Source organism: Microtus oregoni, unplaced genomic scaffold (genome assembly GCF_018167655.1).
Source record: "Microtus oregoni isolate MIOR12 unplaced genomic scaffold, Mior012 000008F_ref0000371, whole genome shotgun sequence".
NCBI classification, from domain to species: domain Eukaryota; kingdom Metazoa; phylum Chordata; class Mammalia; order Rodentia; family Cricetidae; genus Microtus; species Microtus oregoni.
In genome coordinates, this window is record NW_024543067.1 from 25125830 (window position 1) to 25144622 (window position 18793).

General features: G+C 40.2%; 1 protein-coding gene across 1 annotated transcript in view; it reads right to left on the reverse strand.

Moving 5' to 3' along the window:
• Dync2h1 (dynein cytoplasmic 2 heavy chain 1) overlaps positions 1 to 18793 on the reverse strand; it is a 225006-nt gene that overhangs the window by 98941 nt on the left and 107272 nt on the right. The window contains exons 58-66 of the mRNA XM_041657101.1: positions 16054 to 16177; positions 15348 to 15469; positions 12028 to 12114; positions 10846 to 10972; positions 9726 to 9867; positions 8936 to 9045; positions 5493 to 5513; positions 4104 to 4202; positions 3223 to 3346 (exon numbers count right to left, since the gene is read on the reverse strand). Of these exons, the coding sequence (XP_041513035.1) occupies positions 3223 to 3346; positions 4104 to 4202; positions 5493 to 5513; positions 8936 to 9045; positions 9726 to 9867; positions 10846 to 10972; positions 12028 to 12114; positions 15348 to 15469; positions 16054 to 16177 (956 nt within the window). The remainder of the gene's footprint in view (positions 1 to 3222; positions 3347 to 4103; positions 4203 to 5492; positions 5514 to 8935; positions 9046 to 9725; positions 9868 to 10845; positions 10973 to 12027; positions 12115 to 15347; positions 15470 to 16053; positions 16178 to 18793) is intronic.

Below are 18793 nucleotides of genomic sequence, written 5' to 3' on the forward strand. Positions count from 1 at the left end.
AATTACAATGGCCAACAAAGAATGAAATAGGCTCAGCACTGCTCATCACCAGGTAAACGCAAAGGTAAGCTTCTGTGCTGCCTCACCTCTGTGTGGATGGCTACTATGGGAAAACAGGCACAAAAAAAGAACCAGTAGCTGAATGAAGAGTGGTGTCCTATTACAAAAAGCTTCATAGAAGTTCCTGAAGAAATTAAAACTAGCACCCTACAATGACCAGGAATCCCTCTCCGAGGTATACACCCACAACCAAAACCAGCGTGCGATGGTTTGACTCCGAATGTCTACAGACACGTGAAAATCCTGATTATCAGCGAGTGAGCCGCAGGGAAGTGACTGAATCAAAGTCTGATGGAATCAGGGGTTTCTCCAGGGATGGCTTCCAGATTTGGAAGTTTTAGTGGAAGGCAGGAACCACAGATAAAAACTATTTAGAGGAAGTAGGTCACTGGGGACATAATGCTCCGAAGGACTCGTCTCTTACTTGGATATTACAAAAAGCTGATTAGGATACATCATTTCCAAACACGATTTGCAGCCTCAAACATTCACCACACCATTACTATTGTAGCCAAGAAGGAAAACCTTCAAGAGTCCATCAGCAGACGAGCATATATACAGTATATAAACATATGGAATGCTGTTTGATCACTTGCTAATGCATGAGTGAGCTTAGAAGGCATTAAATAAAGGAAATGAGCCAGACAAAACATGGAAATTATTGTGCAAACTCACCTGTGGTGAGATGTAACTAAAGTATACAGAGTAGTAGACACATGTGAGATGAGTAAGACTGGAAAGCCAATGTAGAACAATCTAGAAGGCCAATATAGACTATGAGGAATGTAATGAATACGACTGTATCATACTTGAAATTCTGAAGTCATTTAGCTGTTCTTGTCACATGAAAGAGTAACTATAGAAGGCTGGATCCCACTTCCCAGTTTTCCTCCTCTCCCACAGTCTAGTCACACAGCTCAGTTCACTGTTAGACTGAACTAAACCATTGATCACACGGTGTCTTCATCTGCCTTCTCTGGAAATCCGTCTGGGTCACCTAGGTTTGCTTTACTGTCTCTAGGAAATCTCTCAGTCTAATTGATAGTGAAGATCTACTATCACACTGCTGTTCACATGGCATCTACCTCTCTGTTCTTTTTATGTACATTTAAAGCAAATTTTATTGTAAATGTTTAAATATGAGTAATTCCTTGACATTTTAAGGTATGGATGGTAAAACGACACGTTAACACATCCATCCTTTTATAATTACTCTCTTTCATGTGACTGCTCTGCTTCCCAACCCCATCACTGACCGCTCTGCTTCCCGACCCCATCACTGACTGCTCTGCTTCCCGATCCCATCACTGACTGCTCTGCTTCCCGACCCCATCACTGACTGCTCCGCTTCCCGACCACCACTACAGTTGCTACTCTGCTCCAGCGCCCCTTCCAAGATACAATGCCTCCCCATAAACCCAGAATAATGCATCCTAAGGTGGCCTGGAATCTCTAAACCATGAGTCAAAAAAATCTTTGCCTGTTTAAGTTGATTTTTATAAGCACGCGTCACAGCAATGCAAACACTGACTCAACACAAGTCACCCATAAACTATAGAATAGTACTGTAGCATCATAAACTATGAAACTTGAAAGACTTCTAGAGTTACAGAGTATTTCATAATGACAAGGATTCAAGGTATACTTTAACAAACAAAAATCACAAGACCAAAACAAAGAGACAAATTCAAAACTGACTTTCAGATATTTTTCTTAACAAGATTCAACAAACTAAAGTGATAAAAAAATAACATCATACAAAAAATATGACAATTGATCTTTAAAGAAAATTAAACTTGCAAAGAGCAAAATTTGCACAAATTTCAATGATACATTGATGTATGATTCCCCTCTGTATGCTATGAATAACATTGGTTAATAAAGAAGTCACTTTGGGCCTATTGCAGTGAAGAATAGGGCAAGGCAGAATTCCAAGCAGATAGAGGAGGAGAGAGTAGGCAGAATCAGAGAAGCCATGTAGCCACCTGAGGAGACAGATTCTGGATTTTCGATGGAACCTTACTGGTATACCAACCCATGTGGCAACACACAGATTAACAGAAATGGGCTAATTTAAGATAGAAGAGCTAGCTAGAAATATGCATAAGCTAATGGGCCAAGTAGTGTTTTAATTAATACAGTTTCCGTGTGTTTATTTCGTGTCTGGGTGGCTGGGAGCAAACAAGCAGACTCCACCTCAGTACATGAAATACTTATGAAAATTAACCAAACGTAATGCATACAGAATTATTTGACACAGCTAAACCTGAAAAATGCTTCCTGAGGCAAAAAGATGATTCCATCTAAATCCAGAATGATGAGCCAAGAGTTTATTAGAAAATTACAAGAACATGGGAAATTCAAAGGCATCTATGCCACAGGAAGTCCTGTGAATAAAGTATGAGCAACTAAAAAATTGAGAGTCCCAGGATCGACTCACTGTTAGCTATGCCCAGAAAAGTCACAGGTTTATCTCATATAATGTCAGGGCATGGAAGGACCTCATAAGCATTTCCGTAAAGCCATATGAGGTGTTCATGAAGAAGTGCAGATATCTTAAAAAAAAAAGCTTGCTTGCAGGGGCTGGAGAGATGGCTCAGTGGTTAAGAGCACTGACTGCTCTTCCCAATGGAACCAGGTTCAATTCCCAGCACCCACATGGCAGCTCACAACTGTCTGAAGATCCAATTGCAGGGGATCTGACACCGTCACACCAATGCACATAAAATAAAGTTAAATAAACCATAAAAAAAATATTTTTTTAAAAAAAGCTTGCTTGCAAAAGTAGTCAGTCTATAAGCAGCATCTGGGACAAGGGCTTCAGAAAAATTCTCACAGTTCTCAGAACTGGTAAGAGTGGCTAGCTGTGCTCAAACTGTTTGCACATGTCACGGGTGTGCTAAGCACGCGCTTTCTTTTCAGGAAGTGCATGCTTAAACAGCTACCCTGTGTGAAAAGTCCTGAGTCTCTAGTGAGCATCCCCGAGGACAACAATTACATATACTGTCACAACTTGCAATGACAACGGATAATCAGTGTGAACTTTGCCCCATACTGCATTGTGGGACAATTAAGTATTTCTTATGTGGCTGCACCAGAAGGGACTCTTGTAAGCTTGTTCCTGGTTTTAAAAATTGGTACTCAAGAAACTCAAACATTTACCTTGAGCAACCAGATCTCGTCTCAACAGTGGATAAAGAACAGGCTCCACCCCATCCATCTCTTGTATAATGAGAGTTTTCCCAAAACGCACTGCCAACTCGAGAGCTGTGATAAAGTTACTGTCCTGTGGTAATAAAGGAAAGCACACACTAGTTCCTTCTCTTAATGCTTATAAATGAAAGCCAGAGGTTGCAATATGCAGCCAGGCGCATGGCAGGCTACAATGTCAGATATGGGGATGTATTCAATGTTCATACTGGAGAATTCCCAGGAATGCATTTCTCAAGAATTATCCCAACTGGTACATAACAAATGTCTATATATTATTCATCACTTAATTTCCAGCTATTATTACCACATACAAATGAGATAGAAACTTTTATAAGGAATGTGAAATTTGGAAATAATTTTTCAAATACCTTAAGAGTATCTATAAAACCTAATCAAATGTTGATCCTTACAAACTCGATTAAGACCACAATAATTTCCTTAGTAAGGCAAATTAGGCAGTGAGGGTCACTGCCAATGCACTACAACTACAGTTCATTCGACACTAACTGGGGCACAGTGTGAAGGTTTGTCTCCTTAGCTCCTCTGAGGAGGAGGAGGAGGAGGAGGAGGAGGAGGAGGAGGAGGAGGAGGAGGAGGAGGAGGAGGAGCTGTGCCTCCTCCACTCACTCTGGAACTCCCAGGGCTCAGATGAGTCACTAGCACAAAAACAATATGCTTTGGGCTTTGCTGGAAGTGACAGACCTGCGGCCCAGATTCCCAGAGCAACACTGCGAGCAGCTCATTCTGCGCGTGTCTTCTTGTTGCAGCCCTGAGCTGGATTCACTGCTGGTTCATCTGCAGTCAGGACCTAGGCTATAAGTGGTGCATACCTGTTGGTTAATAACTTCCAAGCGTGAGTCCTGCAGATGTGTCTTTAACCACTCTGTCGCCTGAGAAGACGGATCTATCAGGAATGGGCACACACGACTCTAGGGGGGAAAAACCTTTTTAAATAATGGTGAAGTTTTATTTAAATAAAAACAAGTTCCTAAAAATTGTCAATCCATTGCTAAATTAGCTTTTCTGTGTCTTTGTAGAAGACAACTCTATCAAGCACAAAGTAGAAGAGACCAGGTGTGGCTTGTAAATGCACCAAAAAGCACTTAGATAAACTACTAGTATCGAGTGATAAACAATTAAATCTAACTACTATAAAGTGAGCATACTCCGCAGACTTCCTGAGAGGGACACTGAGAGGCAATCCATCCATCAGGGTCGAGAGAAGTAGGAACTGCTTTCCACAGACTGTCTCACACTGGTAGAGCTCTAAGCACTGACGCTGCCCTCCATACAAACAGAAAATGCACATTACCTAGGTGATATTTTTATATGTTTATTTTTATGTTATGTACACTAATGTTTTGCCTCATGTATGTCTGGGTGAGGGTGCCAGGTACCCTGGAACTAAAGTTAGAGAGAGCTGTGAGCCACCTTGTAGGTGCTGGAAAAGCAGTCAGTGCTATAACCACTGAGTCATCTCTCCAGCGCTATCTATATGATAGTTTTAAATAATCATTATCTAGTAAATGGTTTTATTTTTTTAAGATTTATTTGTTTGTTTGTTTGTTTGTTTATTATGTGTACAGCATTCCTTCCATGTGTGCCCACATGCCAGAAGGGGGCACCAGGTCTCATTATAGATGGCTGTGAGCCACCATGTGGTTACTGGGAATTGAACTCAGGACCTCTGGAAGAGCAGTCAGTGCTCTTAACCACTGAGCCATCTCTCCAGCCCTAGTAAATGGTTTTAAACAACAAATCAATTTTTCTGAAATTTTCTCACTTAAAGAACAACACATTTGCTATAGTGATAAGAGAACACACATGACAGTCGGTGTAATGCAGAGACTTTGGCTGTGCCCCCCAGAACACATCAGGAACTTCTGTGGTACGTCAGAGGAAGGCGGTAGCAGGAACGGACAACTCCCCCAAACAGTTTCCATCAGCAACAGTGCTCTGAGACACGGAGCTCCTCCCACTGTGCTTCCTCATGCAAGCCCACCCACTGTGTGCTCCTCACCAGGCATACAGTGGCCTCTGTGCTCCACTGTATGAAGGCGCAACCCCTGGCAACATGACTTGACTAGCAAATGGTCTCTTCAGTGTTACTGTGTGTGTGAATCTGGCTTTCTGCTAACATTCAGTAATAAACATTTCAGTTCTAGCAGATTTTGTCACACCCTCAACATCATTACTTTTAAAATTAAAAGATTTCTTACCGATGATTTTAAACCAATGATCTGATGCAGTCAGGAAAAAAAAGAGGTTTATTTTTAAGTGTCTCATTTTAGCAAAGTATGTGTAACAAATCTATACCAACTTACAAGTCAGTTTTCATCTTATATATACTTCTTCACAGAACTTTAGACAAACTCTCTAAGGTACATTTTATTTCTGTGTTCCATGATAAAAATCCAGTTAAAATTACACTGAGCACATTGTTACAAATAAAAAATCATGAACTTCCATTCCTTCATTTGCTCACCTATAGTGCTAGGTGACAACCAATACAGACAAAGAGTCCAGAAATGAGGAAGACGAATTTCCTTACCTTCAATGACTTCATGTCCAGTTAAGAAGCAAAAATGAAAACTTCATGATGAGGAATTACACAAGATACACAGGGACACATGGACTTGGAGTAGGAAAAGCCAGGTCAAACTAAGCCAACAAAGTTTATCCAGGTAAAGGAGCTAATCCCACGATGGAAACGAGGTTACAGAGGTTGGAGCACTGGGACAACTCCAGCACACTCGTTACATGAAGAGTAATGGAAAGTCCCTGGCATACACGGAGGGACACTGTGATAAGCAGACTAACACTTCAGGAACATCACTCCAAGGAAAGGAAATAAGCAACACAGCGGGGAAGGTGCTGATGGGACAGCCATTTCTCTTAGTACAAAATGAAGCCACAGAAGTGAATGTCAGTAAACATGATGGTTCTGGAGACATCTGAGAAATGCATTTAGCAACAACAAGTCACAGGTCTGGGCCTAAATTACTGAGCTAAGATCACGCTACCTCCTAGAGAAAAGTAAGAGAAACAGGATATGAGCAGGCAGAGGGCAAGAGAGAGCGTATAATGGAGAGCAGCCTGTCCTACCCTGCATGGTGCACTTAGGGTATCTGATGCATCACATTCACTGCACAGAAATGCGAAACAAGAGGCTCATCGGAATCCTTTTAGAAGTGTAACAGGCTGGTGAGTGGGCAGAGGAGAGAGGGATACATTTTTAACATGGAAACAAACTGAAATTGGTCAACATGAAATTAGTAAAAGCCAATGTTCCCGAAAGATAGAGGCAAGCTGTCTGTGGTCAAATCTTTCCATCCACTCCTTAAGACAGAGGGAGCTGGTGTGCTGACATGAGCCTATACATACTGGGCTTTGTGAAGTGGACTCAGAAACATCAGGAGTTCAAGGTCACCCTCAGCTACATAGCAAGTTCTATCCTTAGCAAATTCATTTTATAAATGTTACCTAGTATGTTCATACATGTTATTAAGCATGTGCTTCCCAATCACACATTTAACTATAACATATTTCAGACCTAACATATCTTAGATTTGGGATACAATGTAGACCATAATTGCAAATTAATCTATTTTTCAAGTAATTTTTTGGGGTGGACAGTGAGGATGAATTAGGAGTTCAAAAAACTTGTCAATATTAAATGAAATTTAATATAAGATTATTAAAGTTAAATTCACAGGCAAGTTCCCATATTGATTATGAAACCCAATTCTGAAGACAAAGTTGTCTTTTTGTAATTATCAATATATACATATATTTTCTCATAAACATATTTTCTAAAGGTTACCTTCCCCATCATTCATTCTTAGGAAATAATTCTTAAAACATCATAGCTCTTGGAGGAATTGTTTGTGGTTCGTTTTGCTCCGAGGTTTTGTGATATCATCTCACTATGTATATGCAACCTATGACGACCTTGAACTCCTCAAAATCCTCCTGCATTAGCTTCTCAGGCTAGGACAGCATCACTGTGCCACTATGTCAGACTTATCAACACTTGCAAATTATGACTTTCTTTGAGAACTGAAGTGAGCAGAAGGAATATGAGTCCAAAACCTTGAAGGAAGAATCAATAAGTATGACAAGCATGATAGAAATACACAGAGGTGTAAATACATAGAACACAGGTAACACCCTCACACAGCATGTTATGTGCAAAAGAATGATAGAAATACACAGTGTAAATACACAGAACACAGGTAACACCCTCACATAGCATGTTATCTGCAAAAGCATGATAGAAATGCACAGTGTAAATACACAGAACACAGGTAACACCCTCACACAGCATGTTATCTGCAAAAGCATGATAGAAATACACAGTGTAAATACACAGAACACAGGTAACACCCTCACATAGCATGTTATCTGCAAAAGCAATTGAGACTCCAGATGTCTATGTCAGTGCAGAAGAAGATAAAAAACTGTTCAGAAAACAAATCAAAAAACAGTAAAATCAATTTAAACTAATAAACCATTCAATTTGTAGTCAGTGACTTCTTCCAGGCAACACACCTAGACTAAAGTATGGACAGTTAATTAACAGATATAATAAAACAAAAAAAAAATTAAAGAAATAAATAGGACACAGCCAAGAATCATATAAAATATTTTCATGCTACCTAAGGAGGAACATTTAATGTACACAGGCACACACACACACACACTTGAGGGTGGTAAGATAATAATGAAAAAAATGTTCAGAAAAAAAAGGTTAGAGAGAGGAAAGAGAGAGAAAATAATGATGTATAAAGTGTGATCTGTTGAGACAGGACATTAATCCTTTCACTTAGGAAGAAAGTTAGCACACACTTCGCAGAGGCCACAAGGACAGTTCAGATGATGGCACTGGACCCAAGCCTGACCACACAGAAGACCTGCACAACGTCTTCAAGCTTCATGCATGAATGCGCACACATGCAATAAGCAAATGTAGAAAACGTGAAAGGTTCACCAACTTAACGATAAAACCAAACTTCATTTAAAGTTTGTGATTGAGTCATGAAGCAAAACAAAAGGGCATAACTGTGAGGAGACAGTGAGGCCATGACGGTGACGGCAGTGAGAGAAAGACACTGAGGGGAAGAGGAAGCAGAACGGAGTGAGTGCAGAGTGTGGAAGCCGCCACTGAACAATGTACTAAGTTTCTAGTCTGTGATGTTTGCAACCATGGCTCTCAGTGGGCTTCCATATTCACTGCCAAGAAAGTATTTTCAACTGTAGGAAAACACACGACATGAAGAATTTTCCAAAATGTACAGATGTTCATTTCTAACTTGTAACCCAAAACTGTTTTTCTCATTGAAGAATTTTGTTTGGTAAATTAAATTAAATTGAAATACAAAATTTATGAAAGAAAATCAAGTATGAGATAATTTAGGGTACCCTACAATATAACTATGATTACTACAAAGTTCAATTTTAAGTATTTTATCATCATAAAAGGCCATCTTAGCTTACACTTTTCTATTTAATTGAAAATAAATTTCATTGAATACTAGATAATCAACTTTAATTGTCAATTTTTTCCCATTTTATTGAACTAGAGAAAGAATAGCTTCAGAGTTACAGCGTGTTTACACTACAGGGTAGACAGTTTTCAACATAATACCTGAGACTATCTTACCTGTAGGATCACAATGGCATTCTCTACAGAGAGATCATCAGATGGAAGGCCTTCACTTTTCCAGATCAACTGCTCACTTTCAGTACAAAGAAATCTCCTTAGATCAAATTCTGAAAATCAAAAGCATCAAGCAGTCACTACAGCAACCAGGACCTGACAGACATACCAGTACCATAGCAACCAGGACCTGAGAGGCAGACTGGTATCATAGCAACCAGGACCTGACAATTAGACTGGCACCATAGCAACCAGGACCTGACAGATAGACTGGCACCATAACGACCAACACCAGACAGACAGACTGGCACCATAGCAACCAGCACCTGACAGACAGACCAGCACAGGAGGCTGTGGCATGCATTGGCTTCATGTCCATTCCTGTGCATTAAAACATAAACCCAGGAAAAAGCTTTGCAAAAAGTGAAAATGAACAGCATTCATGAATGAACAAATGAATGTTTCAGTTACAATAAGCTGTAAAAACCACAAAATTCACAAGAAAAGTTAGCGCCTCCCATTTTACCTTGGCATGTGATATTAATGCTAATAAATAACATACTTGACTATCTGTGCAAAATTAAAAATAATTCAAAGGGAGGCCTGTGTCTCATATGGATGTAGGAGTAGAAAACATAGTAATTTAAATAATTTACAAAAACAAATCTGAAGTAGTCATATTATCCCTGGTGACATACAGGTACAAAAAAAAATAAGAGAAGTAAAGGGAACAGAAGTGGAGGGCCATTTTTGTCACACTGAAATTTAAAGCTCATAATAATTCAATACAAACTCTCTAAACCAGCTGCCTTAGTCCATTCTTCCAAACAGTTCTTCCTGAGGCCTTCCGGAGCAGCAGAGAGGTAGGTTATGAACGCAGCTGCCAGCTGAGCTCTTTTGGGAAGGGTAGCTAACTCCTCCGATATCTCAGAAACCTGGAAGACAGTACATGTGGGGCACTCCCTCAGAAGACAGCTCCAGTTAGGAAATAACCCAGCACTCATTTAAGTAGTAATACCTTAACAACTCCAAAATTTCAAAGGATCAGTAAGAATTCAAAGTTTTTAAAAGTTTGAGACACAAGATTATTTCTATAAACATGTTTTCTTAGATGCATGTACTCCACCATACACAATTAAATTAAAAATAACTTTAAACAGAAAGTTGCCAAAGTTGAAATCATGGAACATATCAATAAAAACAATTGGTGAACAGTGCTGAATATTAACCTTATTGTTGTGGCAAAGTTCCCTCAGATCATTGATGTGGGAGGGTCTTCTGTTTTGAGTTGATTTCATTCGTTAATAAAGAAACTGCCTTGGCCCTTGATAGGACAGAAAATTAGGTAGGCAGAGTAAACAGAACAGAATGCTGGGAGGAAGTGAGGCAATCGCCATGCCTCTCCTCTCTACGCCAGATGCGATGAAGCTCTGGCCCAAGATGGAAGCAGGTCAGACATGCTAAATCTTTCCCGGTAAGCCACCACCACTTTATGGTGCTACACAGATTATTAGAAATGGGTTAAGCAAGATGTGAGAATTAGCCAGGAAGAGGCTGGAGCTAATGGGCCAGGCAGTGTTTAAGTGAATACAGTTTGTGTGTTGTTATTTCGGGTGTAAAGCTAACCATGTGGGAGCCGGGCAGGACAAAAAATAGGCCTGCCTGCAGCTCACTACAGATCATTGCCCTCCCTGCCCTTCTCATCAACAAGGTGGGCAAGCCAAAGCCAACAGTGATTTTCCTAAAGTATGTTCATAGAAAGACACTTTGACTCATCATTCACTTCAGGGTTATTTGTCAAAGACCAGCTATAAACTAATGGATATTTGTTCTGGTCTCCTTATTTAGAAAAAAAGAAAATACATTCATTACACCCAGGTTTCCTGTGTTTGTGGCTCTTCTCCTAGACAAACCTGTGCGTTCCATCTCCTGTGTTCTCTGTCAAGCTGACTAATTAGGACTTCCGCAGCTTTGATGGTCTCCTGTGCCTTGCTGACTTCAGCTTCAAGTTTGGCAGCTTCTGAAGTCCTGCTCTGAAATCTAAGACAATTAGGAACAAAAACGTTATCCTTGGAACATACTGATTATATGTGTGTCTGAAATACCATTAGTAAGACAAGTATACAAACATACACACTTAAAGTCTTTCATTCTTGCTAGAGTAGCACTCAGTAGCAGAATATACCCAAAGAAAACCCTAGGGACACTTCTTTGCACCGATCAGTACATCAGTCTGTACTTAAGGACTGGGACACAGGTCCTGCAGGCAACATTCTATACACATTTCTCAGTGTTTACTCAAGGTCTTGATCCTAAGCTTTTCTTCCTATTCTAGCTGCACAAATCTATCGGCTACCATGTGAACTTTTTACACGATGATAAAATATTCTATCTTGAAATTTTCCTTGAGCACATTCTACTTACTCTCTTCCTCTCATCTTCCTGGCCTAATCCTCTCAAATATCTACCTGCTGAAACAAAATATCTGGTCCATTGTATATCATCTCTCACAGTGTCTACCTGCCAGATTTTAACAGTGTTTTGTGTATTCTGTATATGCATGTGTGTGTGATATGTGCATGTGTGCACTGTGCAGGTATGATCATCTGTGCAGGAACATGTGGAGGCCAGAGGTCCATGCTGGGATGTCTTCTATAACCATTTCTCCACATTCCTTTGACAAAAAGGAAATTTCTAAGACAAATTTTTATGATTTTTCTAAACTTAGCAGTTTTCCTTAGCATGTACAAGGCCCTGATTTTGACCCCTAGTACCACAAGGAGAAACACATAACCTGTAGAAAAGTATTACTAGTATTTATTTGGGCTACTCATTGTTTTTTTCAGACAGAGTCTTGTGTATTCCAGGTTGCCCTATAACTAGCCATGTAGCCAAGAATGCACACTTTGTTCATGCCCCAAGTACTGGGACCAGAGACATGAGCAATCACGTAATTAAGTAAGAACACTTTGTCAACTACTCTCTCCCTATTGCAACTGGAGAGTGACTCAGGAGGAGGAAAAAAAAGTGGGTACAACCAGATGTGAAACCTTCCAAATGAGCTGAGACATGCTACAATTCCAAACTGGACTTACTTTTCTTTGAGTTCTGACACTTTTTGACCAACAGAGTTAAGAAGATCTTCTAGCTTTCTTTTTCTGTCTTCAGTTTTCTTCAAATTTCTAAAGTAGGATTCAACGTTAGACATCATTCTGTTTGAGATTTCAGTGTTAAAGTAGCAGTTTAAGGAGTGATATCCTAGCAAATGTGACAGAACCACCACAGTGCTGTGTTATGACACTTAAACACAGATAAATAAAACAATGCTAGAATTAAAAGTGAATCTTTTGATGGAACTCGTATTGCTTCTTGAAACTTGTGAAGAAGGAGGAGGAGGAGGAGGAGGAGGAGGAGGAGGAGGAGGAGGAGGAGGAGGAGGAAGAAGAGTAAACACGTTCATCTACCATCCTTTAGAACTATATACAATGATAGCAATGAAAACATGCACACACCCTGATCTATAATAAAGAGAATTCAAATGTGTGGCACAGCCAAACTTTCAATAAAATTTGGAAAATAAAGACTGATAGGTCAGAATAAAAAGCAAAATTGAGATGCCTGCAAGAAGGAATGGTAAAATAAGCAGAACTCCAAACTGCTCAGAGAAGGTAAGCAGCAACTGTCTCAAAAGGAACTGAAAAGCTGGAGACACAAATGTGTCTAAAAGCTGTAAAATGCACTGGAGGCTGGATCTCAATTGCATTCCTCCACGAAAAGCAGACTTTTAAGCCAACCCAAAAGTCAACACATCTAGCTGATAATCCACCCAACTCTACCTAGCCCCACTGACACCATATATTTATAAGACAAGACACTTGTTTACGGGAAAAGTCAATACTACTCTCAGTCTAATAGGTACCCCATGCTGAAAAGTGGTCATTGCCCAGCCAAGCTACACCTGAACACTTAATCCTCACACCAGAAGTGGGGGGACGCAAACTACACACTCTAGTGCCTATGATTGTACATTCATTACTCAAAGTCAAGGACTGGGCATGCCAAGAAGGCTTCCTAACCAGAACCAAAGAAAGCAAATAAACACATGATTACAGGAGGAAGGACTGAAAGCTAGGAAGAAAAGAAAAAGAACATCCTCAAGTGGATAAAGAGAATGTTAGAGGAAAAAATGAAAAGTTGGAAGAGACTAACTGGGCACTGGAGATACAAACAGAACAGTGTAGCGTGGGAAGCACTGTGAGAAACTAGAACACAGGTGTGGACGGCAGGCAGATGCACTATGTGCACTGACTGCTGAATCCCTGGACCAAGGCTCCCCACAGAAGACGTTGTCAGGAAACATGTCAGGAAAACATGTCAGGAAAAGGAAAGCAGAGGTGAACAGCATATCTAAGGGTCCTCATAAAAGGATCTCCTTGTCCTTAAAAGAAGCCCAACGTAAAAATTTATAATTCCAAAAACACCATCCTGTCTTGAACTGAAGCAAGAATTGAAAACTGTACCTGTGAAATGGGCAGTTCATTTGCAAATAGTGGGCGGTCCTTGGACTTCCCACAAGTCAGGGAACCCTGATTGCTCTTCGAGCTGATGAGGGAGAGGGACTTGATGGGGGGGGGGGGGGAAATGGGAGGCGGTGGCGGGGAGGAGACAGAAATCCTTAATAAATAAATAAATTTTTAAAAAAAAAAAGGACAAAAAAAAAGAGTTCACATGGGGAAAAATAAAAAAGAACAGAAGCAAGAACTTCCTGAAAAAACATAACAACCCCCAGAACCAAGCTCCTTTGGGACTTGCTGATAGTTAGTGTACTGCAGTTTCCTGAGTGATGGTTTCACAGGCCTGCAGCCCCGTATACCCCACTGTACGGTGACAGGGACAGAAGGAACTATTGAAGGAATAACAAACACCTCAGGACTAACAGGTGCACTAGCTATATGTCCACCAGAAACAGTGCCCTAAAAACTTTCAAAGAGGGAAAATACAGGGTAACATAGAAAGGATGGGGAACATCCTTTTTCAAGAGCAAAGCTGCACCCTGGAAGCCTGCAGAAATGGGGTTCCACTCGGGAAATCATGTTCTGCACCATTAGAAGTGCGGTTGCACTGAGATCAGTTCAAACAGACTACCAGGTTTCGTCCGCCACAAGCATACCTCACTCTGCACGTTTAACAGAAACCAAGGCAATGCTGAAGCTCTGCCACAAGTCACATGAAGAAATGAGCCCATCAAAATCACTATATACAAGCCACTCTGATGCTGCACATATATGATAAAAGAATAAACATGAAGAGCTCTAAATACTTTTGTCTCATGTACATTTTCATAGGAAATGAAAGATATATTCTAGGAAAACAAGGAACTAAAAAATTTATAGTAATAAATATAAATTTATTTATAATAAATAAATTTGTTTATAATAAAATATAAACAAAAGATACAGAGGAATTGCCCAGAACAATGATGACAAGAAGTTCCAAGATACAAGCTTTACGCAGGAGTCTAGAGGACTAATCCAAGAAGAAGAAGAACACTAAGATCATCTACTATGCTTTCAGGTTTGTGCTGACAGGTGGCAGATACACCCACAGCATGTGAACGGAAAGGACGACCACTGACAGAGTGGGGACAATCGCACAACAAGGATGGGAGCAGCTCAGAGAGGGATGGAGCACAGCCGTGCAGTTTCTCTTCACAAAGTCCAAGATTTGGGGTTCAGCCTCCAGTTAGTAAAAAAAGGGGGGAACAAGAAAAAGATGTGCAAGACAGATAAACTCATAAGACATGTGTCTCAACTAACAAAATATTTTCATTATCAAAATAATAAAAAAATGATTTAGTTCAAAATTTTCATATAATAATGAAAAAAATTAAGTTTTTTTTCTCTACAATGGGTTCATAGGTAATGTCAAAAGTTAATGACACATTCAACAAATATCTTGATCTGCATTTAGAATTAATAATATAATAGCAAACTGTATTTCCAGTCTGCAAAGTTAAGTAGTTGAATATTCTTCCTACCTGCTCAGATGCTGTTTGGGGAAATATATCTTAAATATTTTCCAGAACTTCAATGTCAAAGTGACATTACACAAGTTCTGCATGTTCAGCCATTCTTTTCCTACTTTAATTCTTTGGAAGAGACTCCCACCTGTTCACAGACCCAGCAACATGGACACAGGAGAAGCCAGGGGCTTCTGCTACCCATCCTCAAGTTGGCTGCTCTTTGGATCTGCTCAATTCTGTCTTACCTTGGGATTTCACCCAGTCATCTGAAAGCTTACTGTCAGCTGTCATTTCAAAGTAAAGGCAAAACAAACACCAAAACCAAAATAAATACAAACAATATAATACATGCATCAAACCGACAACAATGCAGGCCAGACCATCCATACTTACGACTCTAATCCTGACTGCTCTGTCTCCAGGGGCTGGATCCGTTCCAAGACATGGGAGTACTGTACATTGGCCTTAACCCAGGCAGCCAGAGGTGCAGCTGCAGTGCTGGCACGCTTAGCATTCTGAAAAAATCATCGCAAGTTACCCCACATCCAACTCAACATCAGACAAATGCAAAGCTAATGTCAACATTTTGTCTACAAATTTATTGAGAGAAATAAATTTTGATGAACTCTACTTGCAACTCAGTCTCCTTAAACACACTGATCTTTTAGCACACACATGCACCAACATGACTGCTGTCTCCTTTCGAAAGAGTGCACGTGGCCTTTTCCTTTTACATGTGGTAAGTTTTTATTAAATTAGAGAAATTTTGAAAGCATTATTACTGGTGTCAAAGAAGAGTTAACATTTAAATAAAGAATTTAAAAAGTATCAGAATCATTGAAGTTTAGCTAAACTTCATAGAAATTTGATACATGTATGAGGAAACAGATGCTCATTACTGCAGATGCACCCAGCAGAGGAAAAAAGTGACTCTGGGAATGATGTGGGAAAAAGCAAACTCTAGATTCAAAGCCCATATAGAACAGCAAAGCTGAAGCTTTGTTTCTCCTTGATTTTAGCTCTTAGGCTATCTAGACAATGGTAATAACAGGGCATCCCACAGTAAAAAGCCAGTGACACAGCATAAAAAATAAGCTACCTTTGGATCAAAAGATGCTTTGTTTCTGAAGAGAAGCTCCTCCACACTCTCTCTTATCTCCTTCGGGATGTTCCGTGCATCAAAAGTTGCAATGTCTTCTCTCACACCCCTTTTGGCAAGGAAGCTAGGAAGAAGGTACAATAATTCAACTATGGGCAACTAAAAATTGTTCTTTCTAAATAAATGTGTTGTGGATGGTACTTAAAACCAATGAGCTGACGGGAATAGGATATGAAGATTTAACAGAGCTAATAACTATCATGCTTAAATAAACAAGAAACCCAACTTTTCAGTGTGAGACGGTCTATCCGCCATCCAGTGAATAAACCAGAGCCAGACATGGAGTCTGAGAACCACACTGTACAGCAGTAGACTCATTCCGCAAGTCAACAATTATAGACCCCTCTAGAGTCTTCAAGGAAGTTCTTACAGTATCCCCACCCTGACTTCTAGATCCGGAAGAAAAAATGACTCCTTATCAACAGTGTAGATCTCAAGAGCACAAACCCCAGCACCAATATACCAGGAAAAACAGAGTCAAGTGGCTCTGTGCCCCCTTAACTCTCAACCCTGTCTAGTTTCTGTCTGTATTACTCTAACTTCTCCCTTCTCCTGAGTCTCTCCCTTACCTTCCTCTCTCCTCACCATCTTCTCCTCTGTTTTCTCTCTTCCCTCGCTCATTCTAAACCATCCCCAAAGTATTAAACTCTCAGACAGTGATTACATCGTCTTCATCAGTAACTATAGTGAAGTCACAATGCTTTTCTATGTAAGGGTTAAATAAATTATTAAAAGCAATGCCATTCTTCAAGATTCTCGGGCATTCCTGTCTTCCTTTGAATAATCACTTGCAGAAGATTTTTAGATTTTGAGATAATCATACCTATCCTGGTATTTATTAATAAGTGGTTTCATGTCCTGCTTTTTGAAGAACATAGTGTTCACATGTCCATCCTTTTCTCGACATACTCATGCTAGGCTTCTGTCTTAGTTATTCTCCAGGAGCTGAGATAAAATACTCTGTCAAAAGCTAATTAAGAGAGAAAGGACTTATGAGGTGCCAGGATACCACCCATCACAGGGCAGTGCCAGGCTTCAGGAGAGACAGAGTGAGACCTGGGAAAACGATGGGACCGCGTAACACTGTCAGAATCTGTCTCTTTTTTTAAAAGATGAAGTCTTGGGAAAGAGATGTCCTGACTCAGGGAATAAAGATCCAAAAGATCATACCAAGTTTGGATTTTAGATAAAGCAAGTCAATTCTAACAGGGACCAGTAGCTTTAAGATCATGAAATATGGAGCCAGACAGACCTGAGCTTAAAATTTTCTAGCAGTGAATAGAGACAAGTTACTAAACTTGTTCAGAGTGAATTCCTTAAAAATAATGGGATGAGAACATTCACTTCACATGTCATTACAGCTTGTCAAAAATGAAAAAATGAGCACAAAAATTGACAGTGAGGGTGGAATTGTTGCTGGAAACACTCCTTATGATGTGGTGCAGAGCCTCTGGGACAGTGTTCTGGGGAAATTTAGACAAGTGGCTGAGATGGGCTCGTGAAGCCTGAGTTTGCTGGACGAGCTTAGGAGACGGGAAGACAGCTGGTAAGAAAGATGGCTCAGGACACTGCAAACAGTAACAATGGCCAGGAGGTGCTGTGTGAGGGAACATTTAAGTCACAGTTTAGTCAAAATGGCACACACAATTTCAAGATAACCCAGAATTCAGCTTATCATGAACTGCTTTATTTTGGGCTTAAGGAGAAAATTGTAAGCAAAAAGCAGAGCAAGAGGATTTTAAAATCCTGCAGTTTCTCCCCCCCAAAAAACAGAATAAGGCTGGAGCCAATAAATGCATAAATAAGAATAATGATATAATTAGTAATCTAATAAATTAATAATCAATAGTCAGCTGAAGGGATTTGGGCTATTAGAAAACAACAACAAACAAAACACCACAATACCATGGGACAAGGCATAAAAAAGTTTGGTATGATCCAAGCATCAGCAGACCCAAGACTGTAGAGGCTTGATCTCACCTCAAAGACTCTGCTATGGGCATCCGCTCTCACACAGCTCCCTGTGACAAGTGTTTCCCTGGGAACAGTAATTGAGGCGTTCAGAGGCAGCAGCCGACATCATCTGAGCAGGCCCAGCTAATGGTTAAGCTAGTAGAAACCTGGCATTATTCGTGTGATTGCAGGGTTTGATGGTATCCAGCATGCAAGAATTATGGGGCAGTAAAAAGATTTCAAAGGAAAATGTTGGAAGCTATGGAAAGGGTAAGCCTTGAGAGGGTAATGAGTGCAGCTAAAGATGAAGTGGATTACTAAGGGAGTTAGAGGTAGCAGAAACATGGGAAAATGAAAGCAAGAAGTTATCCCAAGAAAGGCCATGTGGGCTGAATGAGGACGAGGACTACCCAAACACTCGGAGATTTAAATGACTAAGCTATGTGTTCCAGATATGGACTTGAAGCCAGAGAATTTAATGCTTGCCAAACTGGCTTGCAGATCTGCTTTGGCCCCAATTCCTTCCTTGTAGAATAGAATGCTTATAGTGTGTCACTATTTGTTTAAAGTATACAGCCTGCTCCTTAATTCTACAGGAACTAATAGAGGCTAAGAGGGGATAAGAGGTTGCCTAGAGTCTCAGAGGAAACTTTGGACTCCTGAGCAATGCTAGAACCATGAAGATTCGGATCTCATGAAGATGGACAGAATGTACTTAGTGATGAAT